Source organism: Quercus suber, unplaced genomic scaffold, assembly GCF_002906115.3.
Source record: "Quercus suber isolate HL8 unplaced genomic scaffold, Cork oak 2.0 scaffold_300, whole genome shotgun sequence".
Taxonomy (NCBI): domain Eukaryota; kingdom Viridiplantae; phylum Streptophyta; class Magnoliopsida; order Fagales; family Fagaceae; genus Quercus; species Quercus suber.
Genome location: NW_027069756.1, coordinates 172,890 through 197,694, shown reverse-complemented (window position 1 = coordinate 197,694; position 24,805 = coordinate 172,890). Strand labels below are relative to the sequence as shown.

The window sequence follows — 24,805 nt, the reverse complement described above, 5'->3', positions numbered from 1 at the left end:
AGGAAACACCTCATCATAGCCCGCTCCTTTACGGACACATGATTGTTCACTTGATGCCTCACTAGACATTTGTTGCCTACACATGACGGGTTAAACCCTAAGACTCTACAGGTCTACGCAAACAACGGGCATGAAATATTTGAATAAATAGCAAAGCAAAGGGAGAACTTAGCATAAAGTGCAGGATACTTACAGTTTAACAATGCAAAGAAGGTGACGGGAAAGGTATACAGGACGGTTGCACCAAGTAGACAGAATGATGGCGTGATAGAGTGGACGATAATGCTCTGATTAGAAATTTGTTGTGAAAAGTAAGAAATGAAGCGAAGAAGCAGCATATATACAGAGGGAATGGCACGGGAGATAAAGAGATGCTTCGGTCTGAGTGAGTAACCACTAAAAACATACCACGTGTCCCTACTAAATTAATGGCTCCATGATAGCGTGTCAACTAGAGTGTGTTCCCTCATGGATGAACTAGACCATCACTTCACGGATCTGTCCGTAAGATAAGGCGACAGACCAATAGAGTGAGGGGCCAACTGAAGAGGATAAAAATTAAGGTTGACAGATCCGTTCAATAAACTTGATGGTATTAAGTTAATGGGTTATCAAAAATAAGACGACGGATTGAGGCACTAGACGGAGAGATCACATGACGGATGGTCCCCCATAGTAGATGGATGGTCCTTCATAGTAGACAGATGGTCCTCCATGATGGATGGATTCTAGGTACATGGGCCCAAGGCTGACGGATACCAAGGCCACATGGCACCCACATGACTTAAGTAAACTTTAAGGAATCTTGATTGGAAATATCTTGCACCCTACGATTGCCCCTGGTCAATGGAATCCTTGTATGAGAAGAATCCTGCAAAACACACACATTTATTAGGATCTTTCCTATAAGGAAAGATCTTCTTGCCCAAGAAATAGGAGTCGGTTCTACACTACTATAAAAACCCTAAGCTCTCAAAAAAACAAGGTACTCATAATTTATCCCAGCTCTGACACTTTAGAGTGGCAAAAGTTCTCTAACTTAACCTTCAGAGGGTCTTTAGTTGGTACCACATTGGTGCCCTCTGTAGGGTTTTTTTTTTTTTTTTTTCTTCTTCTTTGTTGTGTAGGTTTTGTCTAGAGCATGTGAGGCTGTTCAACTTACTGATGATTTTGCATCATTAGATACTAACCACAACTAAAAATAAAAGTATTGTAAAAAAAAAAGTGTTACATCCACAACATTTTTCACAACATTTTCATAACAAATCTTAGTTGGTAAATTGTTATTCTAATATAAATTTACCAATGAAATTACGATGTTACCCACCAATAAAAATCCGTAACAACCTATTATTTATGATTTGCAATGAAAATATTGTGGATATAAAATTTCTTTTGTGAAAATATTAAGATATCTTGTTAATGTTGTGCTATTCTTTATGTTTCTAGAATCTTTTTTTTATTAGTTAGTTTTTGATGATCCAAAATTCACAGTTTCGAGTACATTTTTTTTAGGTTGAATTTTTGTATTTTTTTTTTCCCTTTATGCACAATTTTAAGTAAAAAAACATAGTTTTACACACACACACACACACACCCAAAAAAAAAAAAAAAAAAAAAGAAAACTTAGGATTAAAACACTTTTCATTTTTTATATTTGGGGTAGATCACAATTCTTTCTTAAACTTTAAAATCAAGCAATTTCTCTCTTAATATTTTGGAAAATAGCAAATATGTCATATTTCTATTCTCTTAATTAAACCTTAATGAAAACTTATGATTCTTAAAATATTTCATTGTGTAATGACTAAAATACTCCTACTAAATTTTAACATCCCAAATTATTTATTTATTTATTTATTTTTTACGTATTTTAAGTTTTAGATGGTAGTAATGCTTAGAAAGTTGGAATGGTAATATAAGGTGTTTTATTTGTTACCAAAAAATTGATTTTCTTGGTTTAAATCTTTGACACTTATAATATATCTAATGGAAAATTCAATGACACATGCCTTTTGTTATCTTTTTTTTTTTCTTGCGTAAAATGAGTATTCATTAAAAACTAATTATGCTAAGGATTGCATCTAGACTCATGTAAAATGACAAAAATGAAACTATTAGTGACAAAATTTTCATTTTGTATGGTTGAAGATATTTGATGAAAAGTTTTAATTGTATCATTTGACATCATTCATTACAAAAATTTAAATATTGTGACAAGGTTTTAATAAAACTTAGTTGCTTATTTTTGGAAGATAGTGATATACGTTTTCATTCTTAGAAGTTTTTAATGAGTAGATATTGCCTTTAGAAAGTAGGTATCAAAATTCTTCTACGAATGAGATTAATTTTGTATGATATACATTTTTTTTTATATATATAGATACTTTTTCAAATAAAAATTCTATTTCTAATTTTTTTACTCAAAAAGTAGCACGTGACCTGCACTTGCTACTCACAGTTGTTAAAATGACTAAATGCATTAAAATGGGCGTGCATTAAGTTCAGTTCTAAAGACGTAAATGACAATGCTGGCCCTAGATTTCCGAACGGGCCAAAAATATTGATCCAGATCGACCGTTTTAAATTCTTAAAGCATGTATAATATTTATAAAAAGCTGTAAGTTTTTTTTTTTTTTTTTTTTTTTTTTTTTACAAATTGCTTTACAGCGAATATTTAATAATAAATTAAAAAGTAATATTAATGAAAGACGAATGAGAACTAGTCAGAATATACCATATTATCAGTTTGTTAAAAAAAAGAAAAATTCTAGAAATGTGAAAAATGATTTAGAAAAGTGCTAGTATGTATTATTACTATTTTTCAAGAAAAATGTTATATATACAATTTTTTTTTTTTACATATTATTGATGTGGTGAGTGATTATTAGTAAACAAAAAATGATGTAAATGGTGGGTCTAGATGAGAACCATTAATAAGTTAACCACAATATTAATTTGTAAAATAATTTGTCACTGTAGTATTACTCATTTTTCAAAACAAATTTAATGAACCAGGTATAGATATTCTCCTAAATTTTAGAAACAAAATAAAAACGTGAATATTTTTTGATAAACCAAAAAAGAAGAAGCTATATTCAGTTATTCACAACATTTTCACAAGAAGTCTTAAATAGTAGGTTATTTTTTTGGAGGGTTTCAACTTATGACGTCCGCTCTTGATGATAAATCTAAATAATAGGTTGTTATTGGTCGTTATAAGTGAGCAAAAAAGTAATTTAAGATATAAATTCAAATAAGAATTAATAATAACTTTCCACGTATGATTTGTTTTGCAAATATTATAAAATTGTATGTATTGTATTACTTCTTAAAAAAGATGAAAAAAAAAAGATGAATAATTATTTCTAAATCTTTTACTGTTACACTTTATCCATCACTAGTAGAAATTTACTACTTAAAAAAAGAAAAGAAAAAGAAATTTTAGATCCTCTACCACAAGCAAAACTTGAGCAACTTCTTCTCACTTCAGTCGTATTCTATTCTCAAGTCTCAACTATTCTTTCCTTGGTTGCTTCATTCATCTTCAACCTCATTTCTTTCTTTCTTTCTCTCTCTAAAAATTTTCTCCTACCCTTACCTATCTTTCTCTCTCTAAGAATTGAAACTTCCTACTTCTCTTCTTCAAATGTCGGTCTCCTCAGCAGCCCTGCTCTTATGCTAGGGCTGCACTTTTCAAATCCTTCCAACTTCAAACCCTAAAAAATGGTCTTCAAAGGTCGCTTCTTCTCTTCTTCCAAGAAATCCGATTCTTCAAGTCCCGACGGATCCAACTCCAACTCTCCTCGATCCTTCGCTTCCAACTCCCCTGTCCGATCTGACAAGAAAAAGCCCAAATCCAAGGATGATCCTCGCTCCTCCTCCTCCTCCGCCGCCGCCGCCGCCGCCACCACCAGCTTCGGCGCCGCCTGTCGGCCAGCACAAGTCAAAGAAGGAACTAAGAAGAAAGATAACTCTAAAGGCAAAGAAACTCTGACCTCTTCGTCCAAGTCGAAGACCAACTCCACGCTGGGCTCCAAGACCAAAACGGAGGCGGTGGAGGCCGCGTCGGTGTCGCCGATACTGGCGTCGTCGCTTGGATTGAACAGGATAAAGACGCGATCGGGGCCGTTGCCGCAGGAGAGCTTCTTCGGGTTTAGAGGCGGTGACAAGGGGTCGGCTCTCGGGGCAAGCAATTTATCGAGGAGTGATGGGAAGAAGAAGAAGGAGGCGGCCGCGGCGACCGCAGCAGGTCCGACTCCAACGAAGAGCAAGGCGGCGGGTTTACTAGAGAATTGGGTTGATAATGGGAGCAATTCGGATAGTATGTCCACTGGGAGCGCGCAGTCTAGAGACCAGAGTCCCAATGTGTTGGCGCGTTCTAGATTGCACAATGGGGAGTCCACTTCTGAAGCAGGTATGCATTTCTCTTTGTTGTACATGTTCACTTGTTTGGATTCTTGTAATATTATTAATGCCTTGTATGTATAAATGTATTAAGTGATTGTCGGATTTTTTGTTTGTATCATCAACTCGACTGCCACGGTTTTTGTTGTCTGTTTGAATGATTAAATGGGCACATTTGGATTAGAAGAAAGTTTGTGTAGATTTTATTTCTAATTGAGATTTAGTATTTCTCTTGGGAGCACGGAGATGGATGCAGGATATGCATATGATATATGTGCACATGGCAATATGCCAAATTTTGAAAATTTAGGTTATAATTGGGCAGGGGCTCATTAATTAAAAATTCTGGATCTTTGTAATTTTTCTGTTTGATGTACTGTTTTCCTTGTACACCCCCAGTGTACTTGGTCTTTTTGATTAATACAATTCCGTTATTTATCAAAAAAAAAAAAAAATTAAAACTTATAAAAATGGAGACATTGATTAATTGATATCAAAAGATAAACAAAAAATGCTAAAACTTGCCAATTATGTCTCAACAATAAAATTAATAACAAGCTATAAATTTTATAGAGAGAAAGTGAGTGAGAGAGAGGGAGAGAAAATTAAATTAGTCAAAGAAGTATCTTGTGGTATCCGAGAATATCTGTGTCAAATGCTTAACCCCAAGGGGTCACACAATTGGTTGGGAACAACGTCTTATGAACTAGAGGTCACTAGTTTGAATTTCCCATTTTCCCTCCATTTGGGGCAAAACTTATATATAAAAAGAAATTCTTGTCCAATGTGGATATGGCTACAAGTTTGTATAAACAAAAAATGCTAAAACTTGCCAATTATGTCTCAACAATAAAATTAATAACAAGCTATAAATTTTATAGAGAGAAAGTGAGTGAGAGAGAGGGAGAGAAAATTAAATTAGTCAAAGAAGTATCTTGTGGTATCCGAGAATATCTGTGTCAAATGCTTAACCCCAAGGGGTCACACAATTGGTTGGGAACAACGTCTTATGAACTAGAGGTCACTAGTTTGAATTTCCCATTTTCCCTCCATTTGGGGCAAAACTTATATATAAAAAGAAATTCTTGTCCAATGTGGATATGGCTACAAGTTTGAAGTATTCCTGCTTTTGTAGGCATTTTAGTCGAGATGCAAGTTGAATAATAAATCTGTGTACCTGATGAATTTTGAACTCATGATCTCATTTTTCACATTATTCTTATACTGGTGTTATATGTGCAAGAATATTGGGGAATTTGCTGCTGACTTTTGCTCATGCACAGTGGTGAGAAATATGTGGTTGTTTTTATTTTCTTTGTTTGGAATATTTTGGGTTCTGCCAAAGTGTCACAGTTATAAAGCTGTTGACGTTGGAGGTTTCAATGTCATTGTAGATCTAAAGCCAAGATTGTTGTCCTGTAATGCGTTGTGTGGGTGATTTGGCAAGAGCATAGTAGTAAAACTTTTGATAGTATAGTGTCCAATTCATGTTATCAAGCAATCCTTACCATGATATTCTTTTGAGTGGTGGTCGTCTTAGGCAACATCCTTTCATGTTCATTTATTGAGTTCATCAATAGTTTGCTCTTGATTGTGTGATTTCCTTTGTGGGAAAATCTTATATTGTGCTTTCTTAATTGTTTTAATGAAATTATTTTTAACTATAAAAAAGGGTTTAAAATAATTTAAAAACTTGGGTACCTTGACAGAAGAAGTGAAAATACTATAAATCCCAAATAGTGAAAATACTATAATCCACATCCTTTCAATCCAATATGTTTTTACACATCAAGGTGTTGGTTTTATTGTTCTGCTACCTCTGATTTACAAGTATCATCTGTCTTAGGCAACATCCTTTCATGTTCATTTAAAACTTCATTAGCTCTCTTCTTTTTTGTAATTAGCTTTCTGTTTTTTTCTTTCCTCTTTTTGTACTTTTTTACTACTTTGTGCTTTTCATGCATATTGTAGTGTCTTTATTGAACTTTTTCTTACCTATAAAAAAAAAAAACAAGAGGAAAGGGAAGAAAATATGTAGCTCTTGACATGTAACGATGACATTGTAATAGAAGGTGACTATGAGCAAGGCTAACTAGGTCCCTAAGAAAAGGGTTGATTTTTTACTAGTACTTGTGCACTGGAAACGATTTTAAAAGCCGATAATTTCATTAAAAGGAATGTGATACTTGCAAATCAGAGGTAGTAGAACCATAAAACCAACACCTTGATGTGTAAACACAATATTGGATTGTGTTTGCTGGGCATCCGGTTAGTGCTTGGTTGATAGGAGATTTTGGAAGAACATAGTATTGAACTTGAAGGAAATTTAGGTGCCACACCTGAACCTGATTTAAATGATTTGGGGTCTTGATCAATGGTGGTTTCAGTAGAACACCTGTCGAGAACGACTACAAACAGCCTATTCAAGGTTCCTTTTTGGTGGATAATTCTTCGAGCTTTGCTTCCATTGAATTTACCCTCTCGCATAATTGGTCCAAAGTCTTCTTTGTTTCGTAATCTTGTGAAATAACCTTAAACTGGGACTCTAATTTCGACGTTAGGCACCATTGTTTTAGATGAGAAATTTTTTCTAGTGGTTGGTTAAAGAATATTTTAGCAAAAAACTTGTGGTAGGATTTTGGCTCTGATACCAAATTGACACAGAACAAATTAGAGAACTTGTCTATGTGCTTGTGGCGGGTTAAGGTTTAGGAAGATTTGTAGATTTTAGGTTTAGAACCCTTAGAGAAGAAGTGTTAGGGTTCAAAGTAGAAAAGATTTGATTTGTAGTTGGAAAGAGAAGAAAAGAAATTGAAGTAGGACGTTTTTCATACTCGTGAACAGTGCATGAACAGTTCCTTGAACAATACCGTAGAGGAAGAAAAGAGGAAAGAAAGAAGAGAATGGGAGGAAAAAGAAACCTAATTACCAACGTGCCTTAATACTTAAAATGAATAATTTTATTAATCAATTATAACTTGTTTGAGTACAATAAGACACTTTTATACACTCGTAACTTCTCCTAGTAGATCTAGGTTTTCTACTTTGACTAGTAAACCAGAACCTACACATTTTTTTTTTTGATAAGTAATTAACTTCATTGAAAAAAGATAGAATACAAAATCCAAGCACACAGGTAGTGTGCAAAAGAAACAGGGAACCACCCCCCTCGCCCAAAAAAAAAAAAAGTAATTAACTTCATTGAAAAAAGATAGAATACAAAATCCAAGCACACAGGTAGTGTGCAAAAGAAACAGGGAACCACCGGGGAGCGGGTTTTTAAAAAAAAGTAATTAACTTCATTGAAAAAAGATAGAATACAAAATCCAAGCACACAGGTAGTGTGCAAAAGAAACAGGGAACCACCCCCCTCGCCCAAAAAAAAAAAAAAAGGGACTCATGAAAGTACGTCTATCAATCAAATCAAACAGAAAAAGAAAAAAGTGAAACACCCGTTGCATTTGTCCATTCTAATAAGTTCTAGAGAAAATAGAAGTTGTGGTCCTGGATCAATCTTTCACCTTCAAAGGTCCGAGCATTTTTCTCCTGCCAAATATCCTAATAAGGCAGTGAGGGATCATGTTCCAAATATAGTGAAAATTCTATAATCCACATCTATGTAGTAACCGAGCAATGTACGAGTAAATGAGTACTAGATTCCCCAACACCAATCGAGGACTACATTCAGTTGCCTTTGTAGATTGTCAATGGTTAAGATTTGTCCCCATACCTCTATCCACAGGGAGAAACTAACCTTTGTTGGCACATTTAGTTTCCACAGTCTTCCATGAAAAGGACGTATGAGAACTGGAGTGTAAAGCCTTATAATAGGAATGAACATAAAAATTCTCCAAAGAGGAAGGTTTCGAGCAAAGCTTGTCCATTCCATCTCCTCTCCACACTCTAGAATAAATAAGATCCATAAAGGCAGCGATCGACTCTAACTCCCAATCTTGAACCAATCGAATAAAATTGACATTCCAATGATAACTAGCTCCTGAGAGAGATATGAGATCAGGCACTGAAGCTTCCCTATTACATGCAACGCAAAACTACTCTGGAAATATATCTTTCAGAGGAGGTTCCCTGCTCCATGAATCATGCCAAAATTTAATAGACAAACCATCGCCCACTTTAAAGCTAACAAAACGATGTAAAGTCTCCCACCCATTCTTAATACTCTGCCAAAGGCAGACCCTATTAAGGCCCCTGTACAACATTAGAAACCATACTTCAGATCCACAACCCTTCTCCATGATTTATTGCTCTCCGTAGCATTCTGCCAGAATCACTTTCCCAAAAACTACACATAAAGACCCATAAACTGAATAAGACTTATTAATAAAAGAAAACCCATGGCCCATACCCAACAATTGTAGAATTACTAAATTACCCTTTGACTCTAGAATGACCATTTATTTATTTATCTTTTGATTTGGAACCTCACCAAGGCAGGACCCTTTGGATCCATCCCTGAGGAGTAAACCATGGATACATGACCCACCCACTAGATTCGTGTATTAGGTAATTCAAGGGAACTCCTTATGGAGATCGAACCCAGGATGTCTGGTTCTACAACTCATCCCAAGCCTCCGGCCACTAGGCTCCACTAGAATGACCAAATAACATAAAATAAAAAGATAAACCTTAGTTAACTACCACAGACACTAATTCTTAAACTTTGCCTTAACCTTACTCTTCCAAAGAGGATATTCTTTCTCTAATCATGTTATGGTTGTACCATCACGATTGCTTTAGATGGCTTTCTCTGGGACCTTGCCTATGGTCATGGCTTGAATGATGTTTTTAAATCCTACCAACCATGGCCACTACAACCATTAAAAGCTGCCATTGCTGGACGGTGCTGAACTACCATCTCATTTACCTAGCTAGTGGAAAGAAATGTGGTTGACATGCTGCAAACCTGAAAATAAACATTGCCAGGGGTTTCTATGGACCTCCTCTAGTGGTCTTAGGCCTTTTCTTTTGCATTGCATATTTTACTGAAAATCTTCTTTCTTCTTTGCTTAAAATATACTACCTGTCTTTTTAGGACGTATGCGAGGTTAGAACTTTGGTGTCAATTTAAACCTTGGAATTCTAGGATAGATTCAATTAATAAAATGATGTCTTTTGTGTTTTCCTTAATTTGAATAACTGGCATATTTGGTTTTTACCCCTCAAAAGTTGCTTTTAATATTTTGAATCATCTTTTTATCTTTTAATGCTTTACTTATCAAAAAAATATTTTGAATCATCTAACAGGTAGATCAGAATCATCATGGTGTCAATCTGGAGGCTTAAGAAGCTCTGATGCATGTACACCAGAGGTACTGGTGAAATTTTTTTTATTGATAATATTAATAACAGTGCATTCACTTTTATCAGACTTATTGTATATTCTTTTATCCAATATTTACTTTTCACAATGTAGTTGATGACTTAAATATTTGCTTCCTAGACTGCATATGATTGTGACAATCCCAAGGAGTCTGAATCTCCCCGTTTTCAAGCTATACTACGTGTCACAAGTGCACCTAGAAAGAGGTTTCCTGCTGATATCAAAAGTTTTTCTCATGAACTAAATTCCAAAGGTGTTCGGCCTTTCCCATTTTGGAAGCCTCGAGGCTTAAATAACTTGGAGGTACTTAACTTTTAGTTTGCAATATATTTTCTTGAATATGATGGGTTGTGCTTTTGGAAGGTCCAGTCCTTAATTTCCTTGCTGTTTTGTGCAGGAAATATTGGTCGTCATCCGGGCAAAATTTGACAAAGCAAAGGATGAAGTAAACTCTGATTTGGCTATTTTTGCAGCAGATCTGGTTGGAATTCTGGAGAAAAATGCAGATAGTCATCCTGAGTGGCAGGAAACTCTTGAGGATTTGCTGGTTTTGGCTCGGAGCTGTGCTATGACATCTTCTGCAGAGTTTTGGCTTCAGTGTGAAGGCATAGTCCAGGAATTGGATGATAGGCGTCAAGAACTTCCACCGGGTATGCTGAAGCAGCTTCATACCCGAATGCTTTTCATTCTCACAAGGTGTACCAGATTGTTGCAGTTCCACAAAGAAAGTGGGTTGGCTGAGGATGAAAATATTTTTCAGTTTCGTCAATCTATAGTCCCGCATTCTGCAGAAAAACGGATTCCCCCAGGCATAGGAAGAGAGTCTAAAAGTTCTAGTGCTGCAAAGGCCTCAAAGGCTGCTGCAACTAGGAAATCTTACAGTCAGGAGCAGACGAATTGGAAGAAAAACCATTTTGTATCGCCAGGAAATTTTCTCTCTCCTCCTACATATGACACTTCAAAAAATCCGGAGTCTCCCTCAAGCAGGGACCGGATGGCTTCTTGGAAGAAACTCCCATCTCCAGCTGGGAAAAGCATGAAAGAAGCTGCTCCTTTGAAGTTGCAGAATGATGTTAAGGTTGAATCTTTGAAGGTGAGAGGCGTTTCTGATGCAGATTTGTCTGCTGCTAAGCCTCCTGAGCTTCCTCCTGCTAAAGATTCTCATGAACATTCTTCCAAGCACCAACACAAAGTTTCTTGGGGTTACTGGGGCGATCAACCAAATATTTCTGATGAAAGTTCAATAATATGTCGCATTTGTGAGGAGGAGGTTCCCACTTTAAATGTGGAAGAGCATTCAAGAATTTGTGCCATTGCTGATCGATGTGATCAGATGGGTCTAAGTGTCAATGAGCGACTTGTTAGAATTGCTGAAACTCTTGAGAAGATGATTGAGTCATTTGCACAGAAGGATATTCAACATGTAGTAGAAAGTCCAGATGTTGCAAAAGTATCAAATTCAAGTGTTACAGAAGAATCTGATCTTCTATCTCCAAAACTCAGTGATTGGTCCCGTAGAGGCTCAGAGGACATGCTTGATTGTTTTCCTGAAGCTGATAATTCTATGTTTATGGATGACCTGAAAGGTTTACCTTCAATGACATGTAAAACTCGTTTTGGTCCAAAATCTGATCAAGGAATGACAACATCATCTGCCGGTAGCATGACTCCTAGGTCTCCATTATTGACACCAAGGACCAGTCAGATTGACTTGCTCTTGGCAGGAAAGGGTGCCTACTCTGAACACGATGATTTTCCACAGGTATTTCCTTTTCTTATCTAGTTCTCTGTTTGGGTGTTGCAGGATCACTTATTGCCAAAAATGGTGAGATATGTAAGGTGCTGGTATCTCATTTGCCACTGGCCCTTGAGCCTAATGGAGTTTCCATCCCCAATATGTATGGGGTGGTGGGTGAGGATGTGGGTTCAAATCCCTCCAGGTGTGAGTCATAATTGGATTTCACCTTCAATGGGAGAATTTCTTTTTTATTTTTTTGGGTAAAAAACTTTATTAAAAGAGAACGCTTATCAAGCACACGGGGGAGTATACAAGAGAAGAGAGCTAGAAAAAGAAAAGACAAAACAAGAAAAAACAGAACAGTTATCTAGAACCCAGGGAGTCCATGAAATCTAAGAACCCCTTAATTGAAGAAGTCATTGAGCACCACTCATATAAAGACTTCAAAAGCAAAAACTTCAACTTGATCGGGCTAAGCTCCTGTTTGTCAAAGCATCTCGCGTTTTGTTCATGCCAAATACACCACATGAGACACAATGGAACCGCTGACCAAACTCCCCTACTGCCTCTCCTCCCACACTACCCTGACAAACTCAACAAAAGTTTTATTTTTTATTTATTTTATACTGAATACGACATCAACCAAGAAACACTGAACAAAAAAATATAATGGAGCACAAATCCCGAGCCACTGGACAATGTTGGAATGAATTGTTCACATCCTCCCACTGCGTTTACACATGAAGCACCATTCCAAAATGATAATAACCCTCTTTCTTAATTGATTGGCAGTCAAAATTCTCTTGAGAATTACTCACCAAACAAACAAAGCCACCCTTGATGGGGCGAGAGTTTGCCATATACTCTTCCACGGAAACTGTGGCCCACTTCCCTACAAAACCTTGTAATAGCTTTTCACTTGGAATTCATTTTGTGATGAAGGGACCCATACCAATCTGTCTCCCTACCCCACCTTAATCTTACTGCTGTAAATTAGATCCCCCAATATCTGAGTCACCTCCTTTGATTCCCAATCTTGCACTACACAAATGAACAAAGGGTTCCAATAAAACTGGCCATGCCTTACCACCATGTAATTTGCAACTGTTGAATTGTGATCCCTGGCAATAAGATACAAAGGTGGATGCCGGTCCATCATAGCATCCTCCCCCTCCCAAAAACTAATTCTAATGCCATCACCTACATCACAATGACTAAAACGAGAAAATCTATCCCACCCTCTCGTGTCCCATAAACTCACTTCATACAATCCCCTCACCTCCCTTGGGCACCAGGGGTTTGGATCCATATCGCACATCCACCACCTGACGCTAAAAAGCCTCCTCTTTGATCCTATAGAGTCACAACCACTTTTCAACAAAGCTTGATTGAAAAGACATAAACTCTTAATTTCCAAACCCTCTTGACTACCAGGGGTACAGCAAGAACTCCAACCCACTAAATGAAATTTAAACTCCTCAGCCACGCCACCCCAAAGGAAATCTCTATGGAGTTCTCCATTCAATTTGACACACCCTTTGGATGAGATAACAAAGATGTAAAATAAGTGGTGAAGCTTGATAATGTACTTTTAATGAGAGTGAGTGGCCCCTTTTGACAGATACAATATCCGGCCAATCTCTGTTGCATACAATCTATTATAGGATCCCAAGTGGATTTCACCTTAAAAGCTGCTCCATATGGAAGTCCCAAGTATTTCATGGGAAGAATTGTTACTTGTCATCCAAGAGTACTCTTCATCAATATTCAGAACCTCCACTATTGGCACAATTTCAGATTTTCCCAAATTTCTTCTCAGCCAAGACTCAGCCCAGACATTGCCTCAAAGCAAATAAGGATCCCTATATATATATATATATTTTTTTTTTTTTCTTTTTTTTGAGTTCTAAGGCTGTATTTTTACCAGTCCGAGATTTGACATTGCAGTTCATTCTAGGAAACGTTAATTTTACTCGTTAAAAAGAGAAGATAAAAAAAAGGGATTACCAAATATGTACCAGTAGAAACAGAGGAATTTCATAACTGGTAGCACTGTACATTCAAGGAAACATCGTTCCTACCTACAAAACAGTTCCTTGTTGCCTGCTTGGCAACCCAACTCCATACAGTAAAGGAAAAGGAATTTTTGGGAGCAACCTTGTGTCACAACTCACAAGAATATATTGTATACGAACCCATACAATTATAGAAAATGTTTGGATCCATCTTAAGTGTTTTTTCCAAAATTTACTTTACGAATTAACCTTTTTAAGCAGTTGTTTATACAGCTTGAGTGGTTGTGCTAGGTGATAAGGTCTACTCCAGTGGCGTAGACATTTGTTAGTTATGCAACCCTGCCTAAAATGGCATTCTGAAAGAGATAGAAGGCATTATCAAATTGTTTGACAATGTGATTTAAATTGTTGTGTTTCTGTAGTAGTGAGCTATTTGCTATATTAGTAGAACATTTATATATTATAAATTTGTTGATAGTTTAAATTTGTAGATTGATAAAACTATTGTTAATATCTAAAAGTTTAAGTTGATAGGAAAACCACAACATTGAGGATCGGAACCTAGGTCAATACCCTGAGAAATTATTACTTATCCCAAATGCCTAAATTTATAGGAAATGATGAATTTAATCACTTAACCATTATTCTAACACTCCCCCTTACGTTTGGGCCTAGCATGTGGAATTTTTAACTTCTAAATGAGTGGTAGAGCAAATTCAAGGTTCACTCATTACCATCTACTCTGATATCATGATACATTGTTGCTAAAACTTAAAACTAATTGAAAAAAGTGAATTTAATCACTTAACCATTATTTTCTTATATAGACAATTTATATTACACCGAAATCTTTAACAAGATTGCAAATACATGGTTTAACTGATATAGTTAATAGTTCTGTTCAACTTGTTATCCATTCGAATTTACACTTTGTTCCCTTAGCATGTACTTGCTGATATTCAACTAGTATAAGTTTCACTATTTATTTTGTTATGTTAAAATTACTTATGGGCACTGCAGATGAATGAACTTGCTGATATTGCACGATGTGTAGCAAATACACCTCTGGATGATGATCGCTCTATGCCATATCTACTATCTTGTCTTGAAGACTTGAGGATTGTCATTGACCGTAGGAAGTTTGATGCGCTTACAGTGGAGACATTTGGGGCACGCATTGAGAAGCTGATTCGGTGAGTTCTTTGCTGCTACGATTCTTGAATATTTCAAATTAAAACCACACAGGGCATCAGATTTTCCATGAATGGTTCTACTGAAATGTTTGTTCAACTTTTCGTTTGTTTGAAACTTCCATACCTGTGACTTTAAATTAGAAGGTTTTAATGAGACTCTATGTGAAATTCTTAACCTGTAAGGAATTGTGATTTTCTAGGGAGAAGTATTTGCAGCTTTGTGAGATGGTGGAAGATGAAAAGGTTGATATAACCAGTACTATAATTGATGAAGATGCTCCTTTGGAGGATGATGTAGTCCGTAGCTTGAGAACAAGTCCTGTACATTCAAAGGACCGTACCTCTATAGATGACTTTGAGATCATAAAACCAATCAGTCGTGGAGCATTTGGACGTGTTTTCTTGGCTAAAAAGAGAACAACTGGGGACCTATTTGCAATAAAGGTATAATGCTGCTTCTGTGATCATGCTCTACCAATGTGCTCTGCATAGGTTACTATGATCATTTATAGAGATTGAAGACTTTGGGTGGTGTCTAGGTGGTAGCTTCCTTAAGAATATATCAGAGCACAATCCTGAATCCTTAAGCATAAGAATATGAGCCTAGCTACCAAATCAGGTGTAGGGACTGAAAAAAGAAGTTTAGACTTTAGTCTTAATAATAGGTTGGACAATCCAAGTTATGTCCCCACCACCACCCCCCCCCTAAAAAAAAAAAAGGTTTTTTTTTTTTTTTTTTTTTGCTATCTATTTATCATTATTACCATCATCAGAATTTGTTATTTGGTGAAGCAAATATTTGACCTAAGAGGCTAAGACCTACCTCAACACTGACCTCTCCTTTGTCGCTTGAGCCAAGTCTTGAGGGAGTGAAATAAATTTTTATTGATTTTTAGAGACTCTGTTTCTTTCACCTTTTCTAGATAATTAATAATAAATAAAAATTCTCATTAGAAGGTTTTCTTGAAGATATGAAAATTGGAATCAATAGATGCATAACTAAAATAAACAAAGGTAGTTCTTTGTAAAAAGAAGAATTGAAATACTTTACATCTCTTACTTTTACATTGTAGTGGAATGATGTTGCATGTGTAAGAAGGGGGAGTCGGTTGATCTCCTCCTCTCTCACAGCTGGTCCTCTTTCTCTCTCTCTAAGCCGTTCCTTCACCATGGGTGGGTAACAGTGGCAAGGTCATCTCAAAATCAAGTTTCTGTATTTGGCTGCCATTGGTTGCTGTGATTTTATATTTTAATAGAAGAGATGAGGATTAAAAATTTAGAATAATAAGTCATAATTCTTTGAAAAACCCAACAATTAAAATAACTTGCCAATATTGGTTTGAAAACAAGTTTCTTGTTGGTTTGAAAAATAAATAACCAAAACAGCAACCACACAGGCCCTTATTGTTTTTATTTTTCCATTCTTAAATTCCCAACTTCTTAAAACCTTGTAAACGTGCATGGGTTTGTCACCTTTTAATCCCATGGGTGGGTTGGGTCTTGCCCAAAATGAATGGGTTGGGTGAGTAATGGGTATCGATATTTATTTGAGTAGGCAGTAAATGGTTAACTATATACCCGATCCTGATCTGTCTATGAGCCGATTCAAAACTTGCACAACTCTCTCATTTGCCACCTTTAGGGACTGGGAGTCTATGGTGATTTGCAAGAAGTCCCCCAATTCTATTGCCAAGTAGGATGAGAAAGTTGTCAATGCCACTCACTGCATAGGCACCCAGATCAAAGTTCTCATTGCCTCTTGCTGATAGTAATTTCGGGACGGTCCGTTTTTCCCTTTAGTTCCTATGAGATCTTTCTTATTTATTAGAATAAATTAGGGCAAAAAAAGTTGATGGTAGTTTTTTATTTTTATTTCTTATTTTTTGTAAGTGTGCGTTTGCTTAGCACTGAAATTATATTTAAGCTGTGTTTTGCCTTTTTTTGGGGTCCCACGGCACTGTTCATGGATCACCAAACCCAGCAAAATACAGATTTCTAGGTAAATTTGGGTCCCACAGCACTATTTACACATTTAAAAATTATTTTGCTACAGTACTTTTAGCAATAAGCGGTATACAAATGGACCCTAAATTTAGTTGATAGTTTTTTTTAATTATTTTAGTAAATTTTTTTTTTTTGGCACTCCTATTTTGATTATGCTTATTAGTGTAATTCAAATAATTTTATTTTCATTGTGCCTATTTATTAGTTTGATTTTAATTGTTCTGTATTAATGTGATAAAGTGATGAAATAAAGTTGTTATTTGACGGCTATATAAAAATATTGGAAGATCTGTGATTTTTCATTCAAGCCAAACAATGAAAAATGTTTTTCTGAGCATTTTTAAAAATACAATTAAGCACTGAAAAAAAAGGCTGCTTGTAAGTGTTTTCACTTTGTGACAAAATTTTTTTTACACCAAAGCAAACAGAGCCACCATGATTGATAAAATTATTACTTGTCAAAAGTTAAAAAAAAAAGGAAAAAAAAGAAAAAAGAAAAAAAAAAACAACTACTTTACTCATCCCTTTACCACTGGGCATGATTTGAAGTAGGTTCTACCCCAACTGCACCCCATCACTCTTACCGCCTAGACTAGGGCATGGGAAACAACTATTGTGTCTTTTATGCTTTGTTTGGATGAGGGATTTTGGGATAAGATTTTATTGAAAGTTGTAATTTGGAAGTTTTCTATGTTGATTTCTCATGTTTCGATAACAAGAGAGTTTTTTATTTATTTATAAATTTTGTGGAATTTTGAACATGTGATCTTCAAGTATTTTTAATCTCCACTATCACCACACCAGCACTACCTCCACCACCGCCACTACTATTATCACGCCACTACCGCTATAGCATTGCCTCTGCCATCATCATTGGCATGGCCATCACCACTATCACCGTTATTGCCAAATCATCACCACATAACCATTGTCTTTGTAACCATTATGATACTCTAATTTCTTAATTGTTAAATATATTCATTATAACTAAGAAAATGAAAATTGACTGGAGTGAAATTCCATTAATTTAAATCCCCTTTAATTTTCAAAACTATAAATAAGAAATTTTAAAATTCTTTATTCAAACACATGTATACATGTTATTCCAGCTGCCTTAATTCCACATCCATCCCTAAACCTTTCAAACTGTATATGCTACTTCTTGACATTGATGGAAGACAGCCTTAATCAACCACTCTTATAGTTATGGGATCACATTCTAAATATCAATGGGGAGCTACTCAGTAATACAGGACCCTTTCAATGGGATGATGTACTGACAGGATCATCTCAATGGGATGATGTGCTTGAGAAAGAAATGAGTAAAAGCTATATGGGGCTGTGTTATTTATTATAAACTAAATCGCTGATGGGCTGGTAATGATTGTTGACTGCCTGATTTTTATAATGAATTGTATGATTTATATGTGGGGATTTATTTCATTCATTGCTTTACCTGACTTTATAAATAACAATTCTAGAGCACTCAATTTTTTAATTCATAAAAGTTTTTAACATTCATTTATATGATTAAAAAAAAAATAAAAAATCTGAATAAGATGATTGATTAATGCTCCAAATAATATATTTTTCCTACTCTTTGATTTCTAATAATTTATTTTTGTTTTTTAAACTTCTTGTTTGGATTTTCATCTTTGTTATGTGTGGTGTGTGTGTGTGTGTGTATTTAGAGAGAGAGAGAGAGAGAGAGAGAGAGAGAGAGAGAGAGATTAGGGACAGGCCTTGGTGTGATGGTAAGTGCCTTCCACTAAAAGTAACAAGTTGGTTTGAGTTTAGGAATTAGTCTCTCCAAAAAAATTGAGGGCAAGGCTGTTTGTCAAACACCTCTCCCAAACCCAGCTAAAGTGGAAGCCTTTGTGCACTGGGTACAACTATATATATATATATATATGTATGTATATGTATATTTCTATTTTTTAGCCTCTCTTCTTTATTGGTTTGATTAAAGTTTCTTCAAATATGATTTAGGTCTCTTGGCTCGAGTGGTACCTCTGGCTCTTCCCCATGGGAAGACTCAGAGTGCTGGTTTGATACTAGGGGTTGTTGTCTCATTAAAAATTTTAATGAAAAAAAAAAAATGTTAGTTTTGTTTGTTTGTTTGTTTTATGTAAATTTTAAATTCCACTTGTGGTTTTTCTTCCCTTTTTCTTTTTTGGGTAAGTAATGCAAAATTTATTGATAATGAAGAATACTTTATGTTCACACTGATGAACACAAAGTATCATAAAAAATACAATAATGTCAAATGGAAGACCTAAAAGAATTTTGGAACGATAAAATGGAAGAACAATGTGTAAAACCCCAAGCCTAAGACAAATCAAAGAGGGTACAAAATAGCAAGGATTTCAATTGATTCAAGGATATCTCAATATCCTCAAATGTACGACTATTCCATTCCTTCCTCACAATTCACATCGGACATGCTGGCACCAAGTTCCATACACTCGAGACATGTTTCCCAAACCAAATTCTCCAACCAAGTAATAAAGTTGCAACTGTCCCCACCATTTATAAATCCTATTTTTATTTTTCACCTATGCTTTTATGATTCATATTTTCTTGTTTTGGAGACATCAGGGAAGATTATCTTATGTTTGATTTTGCATGGTTTTATACGGATAAATTTCTCCACCTGTTCGGGTTTTTGTTGTTGTTGTTATTGTTTTTGTTTTTGTTTTTTGTGTGTTTGTAACCCATGGAAGCCCCCTCATCACATTATCCTTCTATGCTTGTATGTTGCCATTGAGCTGTAAGGGATCTTATATTTTAATTGCATCTGATATTTGTGTGACTTGCAACAGGTTCTTAAAAAGGCAGATATGATCCGTAAGAATGCTGTAGAAAGTATACTAGCTGAACGTGATATTTTAATTTCAGTCCGCAACCGTTTTGTGGTGAGCAGGTCTAGCTAGCATAGCATTTTTCCCTTTGCTTGAAAATATTAACTTCATTTTAACATGAATGGGTCTTTATCAGGTTCGCTTCTTCTATTCTTTTACATGCCGTGAAAACTTGTATCTTGTTATGGAGTATTTGAATGGAGGAGATTTGTATTCATTATTGAGAAATTTAGGCTGCTTAGATGAGGATGTTGCTCGTGTATATATAGCAGAAGTTGTAAGTATATATTTTTTCTTCAGAAATCTGATTGTTTTTTATAATCATGAAATAATATGATCGTTTCTTATGTTATAGTGCAATTCTAATATCTTTGGACCTTTTTCCTTTCTTTTTTTTTTTGGATGGGGGGGTGGGGGGGAGCAGGTGCTTGCATTGGAATATTTACATTCACTGCGCGTGGTTCATCGTGATTTGAAGCCTGATAATCTGTTAATTGCACATGATGGTCATATTAAGGTGACAAAATCTTTTATTTTCTTTTTCTCTTATCTAAGGCAAATAGTTTAAAGTTGCACAAGTTCACAGACTATATAGAAGTTTAGAATTCTTGGATAACAAGCAATCATCCAGGCTCAAATTTGTGCACTTGCAATTGACTGCCTGACTCGTGTACAAAATTTACTAGATAATGGAAGTAGTAGTACTAAGAAAAAGAAACTTGTCCCCATTGTTTGGGTGGTCTCGTATTTGGGTTTTTACACAATGTCTTTCCGTATTTGATTTCCTGCAATCTGTTTCTGTTTCTCTGTGATTTTATTTTATTTATTTATTTATTTTGGTATTTGTTTCAAGTACAGTCTGTTCATCATTTTGAACATGATGTATCTTTTTATTAATGAAAATATCTATTACCTATCAAAAAAAAAAAACTTGTCCCCATTGTGCAGTTGACAGACTTTGGGCTTTCTAAGGTTGGTCTTATCAACAGCACTGATGACTTGTCTGGTCCAGCAGTAAGTGGGACATCCTTACTTGCTGAAGATGAGTCTCAGTTAGCCGAATCCGAGCATCAGCGAGAAAGGCGGAAAAAGCGATCTGCTGTGGGTACACCTGATTATTTGGCACCAGAGATACTTTTGGGAACAGGACATGGTTCGTATAGCATTTTCTTAGTTTAAGGTGCTATAATTATCTTATTCTTGTTTTTCTTAAAGTTTAACTTAAGGTTTAACTTTGTTCATCTTGAAAGAAGTGATGCTTTCAAGCTAGTTGGATAATTAATTATAAGCCACATGGTTTCGAAATTTTAGTGCTGATTAACTTTGAATACTCAACTATCATGCTTCTCTCTCTCTCTCTCTTTGTATGTGCATACATAAACTCACACCAATATATCATCTACACAACAGCTTCTGCTTTTCTCTTTGGATTGAGCAGTTATTGAAATGGTAGGACTAATAGTCTATCATTGAACCTTTTCTCTGCAGCTGCAACTGCTGATTGGTGGTCTGTGGGTGTCATATTATTTGAATTGATTGTTGGCATTCCACCTTTTAATGCTGAACATCCCCAGGTACATGTTCCTTATTCTACTCACCACTGCTGTTGGAAATAACAATTTACTATTATGGTTTTTTTATGGTTTTTTTTGGGGTGGGTTGAAAGATTCCTGATATGAGTTTAACATCTAAAAGTTTTTTTTTTTGGGGGTATTTATTGATTATGTTTTGAGTATTGCTGATTGAGTTATTACTACCATGTTTTTTTTGTTTCCGCTCCTAGACAATATTCGACAATATTCTTAATCGTAAAATACCATGGCCCCGGGTACCAGAAGAAATGAGCCATGAAGCACAAGATCTAATTGATCGGTAAGAGAAGCATTTGAATGTTAAAATATTTAGCTTTTATCTGAGAGGATCTAATATACGTTGATGTTAGTATAGCTATGCTATACATACTTGGGAGAAAATAATGTTTTATTATCTATGTTTCAAGGACTACTATATCCACTGATTGTTCTTTGTGATTGGATTTAATACATTGCTTGCTTAAGCATCTGTAATGAACTGATTTTGAAAATTTGAACATGTTTCCTTATCTACTTTCAATTAAAAAAAATGACCTCATATTTTCTGCTATTTGATTATTTTCAACTCTTTTTCTTCCAATTTATGATCACTGGTGTTTGTGATTTACTGCTTCATATGATAACTCCTTGCTTAAGATAGATTTATTCTTCATCTTTCTTTAAACATGAGCTTCTGAACATGCTTAGGTAGGTTGACTTTGCCTTTAAAAAATTACCACTAATCCCAAAAGCTTAAGTTGATTGGAAATGATGAATTTAATTACCCACCCATTGTTCTAACACTCCCGCTTAGGTGTGGGCCCAACACATAGAAATTTTGACATTTTAAAGTGAGGTAAGAGTGGACACTGTTCTAAATTAGGACCACCAACACACAAACCACACATTTGAAGGGAATGTATGCATTTGTAGTTAAAAAAGATATCCTTATGCTCTATGTATGTAATTTTAGATGATGTCTTGTAGTAACTCAAATACACTTATGTACCTTGGTTGCGATGTTTATGAATAAGTGTCTTTAGTGAAACAGCATTTAGTACATCAATTACGGACTCTATATAGAGCTGGCATGTTGATTTATGGGGCATTTTGATGTCTCTCAGAGACTGTCTATTATGTGCATATATCTTACTAGATATGATGTGTTTCTTCATGTAAGGTTCACACCTCTAGACTTATGTAACTGAGAAATGCTTGCTGTATGGACTTAATGATGTTTACACCTCTAGACTTAATAATGTTTACTCATTAAGTTTACAGATGCTGATACATTCAGTTTTCAGATTACTGACAGAAGATCCTCATCAGAGACTTGGAGCCAGAGGAGCATCAGAGGTTATCTTGGTTCTTAATGACTTGTCAATTAATTTTTGATGGCATGTTTCCATTGTACCCTTAGATGTTGAATTGATGAAAGTGAATTTATGATCCAGGTGAAACAACATGTATTCTTCAAAAATATCAACTGGGACACACTTGCCAGGCAGAAGGTGCGATTGCCTGATTCATAAAATTGTATCGATCTAGATGCAATGGTTTTTGATGTTTTAAATGGACTGCATACACCATTTGAATTTCATCCTTTTTACAGGCTGCATTTGTTCCCACTTCAGAGAGTGCTCTAGATACTAGTTACTTCACAAGTCGCTATTCATGGAATACTTCGGATGACCATGCTTATCCAGCCAGTGATCTGGAGGATTCTAGTGATGCTGACAGCTTAAGTGGCAGTAGTAGTTGCTTGAGCCATCGCCAAGATGAAGTGGTATTGTATTTCTAGAAACTCACGGGTTTTTAAGAACTGTTTATGTTAACTTTCTGATTTGTTATACTTATGTAAGATTTATGGGGTTGCTTTGCTCTTGGCAACACTGATAAATAGGGAGATGAATGTGGGGGTCTTGCTGAATTTGAGTCAAGCTCATCTGCCAATTACTCTTTCAGTAATTTCTCATTCAAGGTAACTTTTTATCTTTATGATTTATTTCTGAGTTGACTATTATAGGCATGGCACATGGGTTAAGCGATTCTATTTTTTCCATTGTTTTTTAGTAGAGCTTTATGTTCGCATCTTGTGTACAATATATATATATATATATTCCCAATAAAAAGAGCAAGGTGGAGGGTGAGGTTATGGGTTCAAAACCCAGAGTGCACGTGTAACTTTCAAGTAAATTTTTTTTTACTTGTGTAAGAAGACGCCCTTTTGGTCTTTGAATTATTGGTTTAAATGTTAAATTCTATGTAAGAATGTGAATGACCTTAGCAATTGGGCATGGGCATAGACTTCTTACCCCGTTAGAGGTGAATGCCTTTGGATTACCTGGTTAGTTTTGGCAGGCGGGATTAGTTGCTTGTAAAAGAGTCACCTTCTACATTTAGAAGTTTGCCTTGCATGGGTTCAATTCTTGTCAAACTGGTGCTGTCTTGATGTTTTAACATGGCAATGACTTACTAGAATACCAATATTATTTTAGCTATCATTTATCTCTTGGTAATAAAGGGTGATTGTTGGTTAATTTTTCTGCCCCCTTATCATCATTTATAATTTTTCTTTGCCATAAATTATCATCATGCGGTGTCTTAATTGCGTATTTCTTGTGCTTATCAGAATCTCTCCCAGCTTGCATCAATCAACTATGATCTGCTTTCCAAGGGTTTGAAGGACGAGCACCCTACAAATCCGAATGCATAATTTATCTTCCAGTCAAAAGCTGGCTATTTGGCATATTTGTGGAGACTAATCATTACAGTGTTGTTGTATACCCTGTACATGTATGATTTCAAGCTTCTATGATTTTCATTTCACCTTTTGCATATATTTTGCTATTTAGTAATGTGATTGATGTTTTGTATTTGCAGAAATAGATGAAAACTTAGAGGCTGAAACTAGTTCGGGATGTGCTGTTTCCTTAATGTGGTTCACAGGTCTTCTATGTGAGGTTTTGATTTTAGCGTTGAGCCATTTTGTGAGTTGAGAACCTTACTGTACCCTAATTTGTATGCCCCAATGTTGGTTACTGTCTTGTCCTGTGGTGTATCGTGATTTCTCTCCATAGCAATGAGAACACATCCCTTATGTTCAGTTTAATATGTAGTTTATGAACACTTGTTTTCTGGGCTTCTGTGAAGTGCCTCCCTGGCGTTATTGGAGATACAGGAAGAGGTAGAAAGTCAAAATATTGGTGCTATGAAAGATAGCCTATGATGAAGTTCGAAGTTGCCTTACTCTACCCATGAGCTTTCCTTTACATAGGAGTAATATGTACATGCAAAATAAAAGCGTAGAATGTAGGCTCAAATGATGCTCAATATTCTCGGTTAATTTAGAAGTGTTCAATTAAGCTCGAACTTTTATGGTTAAGTTTAAAGAATTTATTAATTTAATCAATTCTTTCTTAAAAAAAAAAAAACGATTCAATTAGTCCAATTTGCTACAAACAGTCATGCCTACATTAATAACAGAGAATTTGAGAATTGCTATTAGGCTATTTGTATTTCATATTTCTTAAGTATTAAAAATCACATTTTTCATGAAAAGCTGATTTGTGAAGGATTTACATATAAAACACTGCCACAAAATTTCATAAATTGTTTGTGATCATGCATTTTGGGAAAGATGGGAGTCCTGTAACTTTAACTTGTAGATACGTT

General features: G+C 35.4%; 1 protein-coding gene across 2 annotated transcripts; it reads left to right on the top strand.

Moving 5' to 3' along the window:
* Positions 1–3,455: 3,455 nt before the first annotated feature.
* On the top strand, positions 3,456–24,384 carry LOC112010449 (probable serine/threonine protein kinase IREH1). Of its 2 annotated transcripts, XM_024042788.2 has the most exons (18): positions 3,458–4,417; positions 9,673–9,737; positions 9,869–10,051; positions 10,146–11,510; positions 14,522–14,694; positions 14,895–15,138; positions 19,521–19,613; positions 19,696–19,836; positions 19,984–20,076; positions 20,508–20,712; positions 21,048–21,133; positions 21,343–21,431; positions 22,435–22,486; positions 22,585–22,641; positions 22,743–22,916; positions 23,034–23,111; positions 23,763–23,926; positions 24,014–24,384. In XM_024042788.2, the coding sequence occupies exons 1-17, from the start codon at positions 3,727–3,729 to the stop codon at positions 23,844–23,846; spliced, it is 3,873 nt and encodes a 1,290-aa protein (XP_023898556.2). In that variant the 5' UTR covers positions 3,458–3,726; the 3' UTR covers positions 23,847–23,926; positions 24,014–24,384. The 2 variants fall into 2 exon arrangements, with proteins under 2 accessions (XP_065638454.1, XP_023898556.2); XM_065782382.1 differs by lacking the exons at positions 21,343–21,431; positions 22,435–22,486; positions 22,585–22,641; ... (2 more) ...; positions 23,763–23,926; positions 24,014–24,384 and having other exon boundaries at positions 3,456–4,417; positions 20,508–20,739.
* Positions 24,385–24,805: the final 421 nt, after the last annotated feature.